At 42.9% G+C, this 5,000-nt stretch overlaps 1 protein-coding gene across 1 annotated transcript in view; it reads left to right on the top strand.

Annotated features, from left to right (window-relative positions):
* Positions 1-5,000, top strand: part of JAK1 (Janus kinase 1) — a 78,380-nt gene that overhangs the window by 69,278 nt on the left and 4,102 nt on the right. Inside the window, exons 16-20 of the mRNA XM_042783346.1 lie at positions 611-761; positions 900-994; positions 2,139-2,331; positions 3,869-3,993; positions 4,283-4,455. Coding sequence (XP_042639280.1) covers positions 611-761; positions 900-994; positions 2,139-2,331; positions 3,869-3,993; positions 4,283-4,455 — 737 coding nt within the window. The remainder of the gene's footprint in view (positions 1-610; positions 762-899; positions 995-2,138; positions 2,332-3,868; positions 3,994-4,282; positions 4,456-5,000) is intronic.

The raw sequence follows: 5,000 nt of genomic DNA, 5'->3' as shown, positions 1-5,000 counted from the left end.
GATGCAACTCATAGCAACCCCTCCTTGGGTTTTAAAGGCGGTATCACTATGGAAATAGATTGCCCAACCTTTCTTCCAAGGAGTGGCTGATGGGTTTGAACTGCCAGCCTTCTGGTTAGCAGTCAGGTGCCTTAGGCACTATGCTACCAGAGCTCCCATCTAATTCCATATGTACAAAGGCATTTCCTATGAATCTACTTCCTTAGGAAACACCTTTGTACATAAATCTGTGTTTGTATCTGAATTATTTCTGAGTCATTTAATAATGAGAATTAATGAGTCAGAAGATTTGAAGAATCTGATGATTTTTATACCAGTTGCCAAATTATATTCCAGAAAGGTGGTGCCACTTCACCAGAGGGCAGCTTGTTTAGGACTGGGATAGACTGCCCATCCTCCGTGAACGTCGATCATTTTTTAATCAGGGCTGAGATTTCCCCAAGCTGGAATAAGGCAACAGAAACACCATGTTTATGAAATCCACCTATGCCATCCATCTTTACAAAGAGCTGTTGGGGATGAAATTAGGGATTGGTAACTCCATCTCACCTGGGACTAAAAGGTATGTGGGTGATACCTAATGGTTTCCTCCCTGTGTTCCTCTTTGCAGAAAGAGAGATTTTATGAAAGCCGATGTCGGCCAGTAACACCATCTTGTAAGGAGCTGGCTGACCTCATGACACGCTGCATGAACTACGACCCCAACCAGAGACCCTTCTTCCGAGCCATCATGAGAGACATTAATAAGCTGGAAGAGCAGAGTAAGATACTGTCTTCTGCTCTTTTAACAAGATCAGCAAATGCCATGGCAAGAGAGTTTGAGTGGGGATTAACCAGGAGCCAGTACTTGGCAATCACTGGCAATCACTTGCTTTTCACTTTCTTTTCTCTTCTCTTAGATCCAGACATTGTTTCAGAAAGAAAACCAGCAACTGAGGTGGATCCCACACACTTTGAAAAGCGGTTCTTAAAGAGGATACGTGACCTGGGAGAGGCAAGTTACACCCGCGCTTATTACTGATGGCACAGTCTCTGGCTTACCACATTTCCCTTTTCTGCATGTAAAGCTGTTCCCCATTCTTTCCCATTTGGGGTCAGTGTTTATAAGAGAAAGTGTCTTGCTGCATTTTCTTTGGACTACTTTATTACAAGGGATTTTGTCTTCTCTACTTGGCATGCAAAATAACAGAATTATGTACCAGCTTGTATGCATGACTGTATTATGTACACAGGGCATTGGCTCAGCCCCCTCAAGAGACTTTTCTCTGAGGGGCAGAGGAAGATAGAGAAAAATGAGGGAAATAGGGATAGATATGAGGGAAACAGAAAAATCCTTGTCTCTGGCCTTTCTGGACACATATATCCTGTGAGGCTGCTTAAATGAGGGACAGATTACTCCACAGAGTGCCGAAAGAGAAGACTAGCTTTTCCTTTGGACCACGAATGAGCATTTCCTAACAGTTAATGTGACTAGAGAAGCTCCTGGGATTTGCGTCTTTATACAGATTTCCTGTGCTTCAATTAATTAAACAAAGACTGTGCCATATATTGAGCATCGGCTGTGTGCCAGGCTCTGTACTGGGCATTTCCATGAACACAATGCCTTTAGTTCCTCAGATCACCCCTAAGGGGTTTATTACTGCTTGTATTCCGAGCACATCAGGAGCCAGCTCAGAAGGTATGTGACCTGGCCAAGATCACCATTAAGTAGCTTAGCTGGGATCTGACCCCAGATCTTCTACAGGCTCCTCATGCAGTGCTTTCTTCATCTACACAGTGGTACCTCTCCGTAGCTTGGCCCCAGGACTTTCAAAGCATGCTACAGTTGTCCTGTAGGTCCAGAAATAACCTTCATTTCCTTTAGGGTTGTTTGTCCAATCCCATGGAAACTGGGATTGATGCATTGGTTCCTCAGATGTTTCCTTATTTTTGCTCAGTGGTAGAGGGTATAGTATCCAAGGCCAAGAGAGGAAAGGGCCATGGTGAGTGAGCAAAGCCCTCATCCTGCAGGGTCAGACTGTGCTGGTTGACTCCTGGCCTTTGGGGGCAGCCATGAGGAGCAAGATTGACCTTCCCAGTTTGCTTCTGCCAGTCTAGGCTGTTGGTTTTCTGATGATAACATGTTTCTTTCCTTCCAGGGCCACTTTGGGAAGGTTGAGCTCTGCAGGTATGACCCTGAGGGGGACAATACTGGGGAGCAAGTGGCTGTCAAATCCCTGAAGCCTGAGAGTGGAGGCAACCACATCGCTGATCTGAAGAAGGAAATAGAAATCTTAAGAAACCTCTATCATGAGAATATTGTGAAGTACAAAGGGATCTGCACAGAAGATGGTATGTTATGCAGAATGCTCTTTGATTTAAAGACTAACTCTAGGGTTCTAAAGGCCAGTGTACAGCATGCCTTACCTGGGCCACCTGGCGGTGCTGACGGCCCCAGTGAGCTCTTAGAGCTTTGAAGTGGTATACACGATCATCAAATCTCTCAGCTGCTAGAAGTTCCCAGGGAAGCCGTCCAGCCTTGCTCCCAGCCTGAGGATGATTCCAGACAATGCTGAAATCTCCAGGGTAGTTCATACACTCACATTGGGATTGGACTTCACCCAGATATTCATGCTTCTGTTGTATGAAACTGACACCCTCCCCAATCCAAGACTAGCTAGGCTATTTGTATTTCTAGTTGTCTAAATCAGTTGTATCTATTTGCAAGCCAGCATACCATTCATGTATTTTAAAATTGGTAGTGAAATGATGTGGCTTATAATTTTTAAAAATTATCATTTGCCTAATGGGTCACAGTGTTTTCTCGGTGTTCGTATGATTCTGAGTTAGTTTATAGATAAAAATCAACATAAATCCAATCCTCCAAATATGAAGATTGATCAAATAACCACTTCCCCCACTTCTCACTGACCTCTGACAACAGCTGCCCATGCAGCACTTTCTCTATCCAATCTTAGCTGCTTGGAGCTAGGTCAGATCTCACACAAGTTAAAAGGACACTCTCCTTCAGACTACAAGATAGGCAGATGCCAGCTACAAGATCAGGAGTCCACACAACCTTATTTCTGATCTGCTGGCTGCAAATCTGGAGTTTTCCCACTACTTCTTCAGGATACCAGCTTCCCACAGACTCCCTCCCTTTCATCTGCTGGCTTCTACTCCTTTGGTTTTAATAATTCACTAGAATGACTCACAGAACTCACAGAAAGTACTATACTTGTGCTTATAACTTTATTATAGCAAAAGGATGCAAATCAGGATGAGCTTAAAGAAAAGATAAATGGGTAAAGTCTGGAAGGGTCTCCAGCATGGAGCTTCCATGTTCCAAAAAGGGTACACTACCTTCCCCTGTGTATTGATGTCTTTCACCAACCAGGAAGCTCCTGAAGTTTCCAGGTTCAGTTTTTATTGGCTTCATGTCATAGTCATGATAGGGGCCTCATTGCATATGCATAACTGAATCATGCTTCCCTCCCTTCCTGAGGTCAGCTGATACTAAGCCACAAGGTGGTCTCTCTGGCTTGGCCAGCCTGTCACTCCTTAGCACAAATCATCCAGTGTAGTCTTTAGGCATAGATAACAAAAGCCACATTAATTCCTCAGCAGAGTCCAAAAATTATCTCTCAGGAATCAAGGACAAAGGCCAAGTTGTTTTCTATAAGGTGATTCATTACAGTACAGGTAATTGCACAGGTGTTAACTATTCTTGTTCACTGCTTAGGGTCCTGAGTTCTGAGGCTTACCAGGTTAGGACTTGCCTGTGGTGAAGGGGCACAGCTGAAGTCAGTCAGGTCCTCGGTCTCCAGATCCTGTGCCTTTAACTCTCCCACAGATCCTTCTCATACTAATGGGTGTTTTTTCTAAACAGGAGGAAATGGTATTAAGCTCATCATGGAATTTCTGCCTTCTGGAAGCCTTAAGGAATATCTTCCAAAGAATAAGAACAAAATCAACCTTAAACAGCAGCTAAAATATGCTGTTCAGATTTGTAAGGTAAAAAAAAAAGCCATGTTAAAGATTTAAAAATTGGCACTCTGCCCTATATAGTTGGTTGGTAATTAGACCAAAAGTAGGAAGTTATCTAATGAATGTACTGAGTTTATTTTGCTTTGCATCATTTGGGTGGAAAATTAATCTCTGCTATGGAAGTGAAACCCTCCCCACCAATTGTCAGTGATACATTAATGAAATGATTTTTAAAATTTTTTAATTATGAAGCGATAGATACAAAATATGATCTGAAATGACTCTGAGCAATATGCTGCGTCTTTCTTTTCCTTAGGGGATGGACTATTTGGGTTCTCGGCAATATGTTCACCGGGATTTAGCAGCAAGAAATGTCCTTGTTGAGAGTGAACACCAAGTGAAGATTGGAGACTTTGGTTTAACCAAAGCGATTGAAACTGACAAGGAGTATTACACAGTCAAGGATGATCGGGATAGCCCTGTGTTTTGGTAACTGAATCAATTAGAGTTTGATTTCATCCATGTTTCATAGGCTTTACACTGTTCAAAAGGCCTTTCTAGATGTTAATGTCTATCATTCCTTCAGCTTGAGTCAAGATTAAAGAGGATTTAGAACATTTGACATTTAGATACTTTCCTTCAAGAAGCACCTTTTATGTATAGTAGAGCTGACAAGTGACTAGGTTGTAGTTACTTCTTGGCCACAGTCAGATACCCAGAGGGAGCGAGTAGTTGAACCTATGGGCTTGGGACCATAGTTGCAGGGGACATCAAGCTCAATTGGCATAACATACTACACAAAACATTTTTCCACCCCCTACTTTGGTGAGTAGTGACTAGTGTCTTAAAAACTTGCAAGCAGCCATCTAGATGCAGTGATGGGTCTCACCTCATCCAGAGCAAAGAAGAAGGAAGAAAACCAAAGATTCATGGAAATAATTAGTCCAAGTGACTGGTATAACATGTGATCCTTAGCCTACTTGACTATGAGACCAGAAGAACTAGATGGTGCCTGGCTACCGCTGTCAACCACT

This window comes from Orycteropus afer, unplaced genomic scaffold (genome assembly GCF_000298275.1).
Source record: "Orycteropus afer afer isolate SDZICR_OR568_19922 unplaced genomic scaffold, OryAfe1.0 scaffold00016, whole genome shotgun sequence".
Taxonomy (NCBI): Eukaryota; Metazoa; Chordata; class Mammalia; order Tubulidentata; family Orycteropodidae; genus Orycteropus; species Orycteropus afer.
Note: the sequence above shows the minus strand (reverse complement) of the source record. Positions and strands in the feature narration are given on the sequence as shown.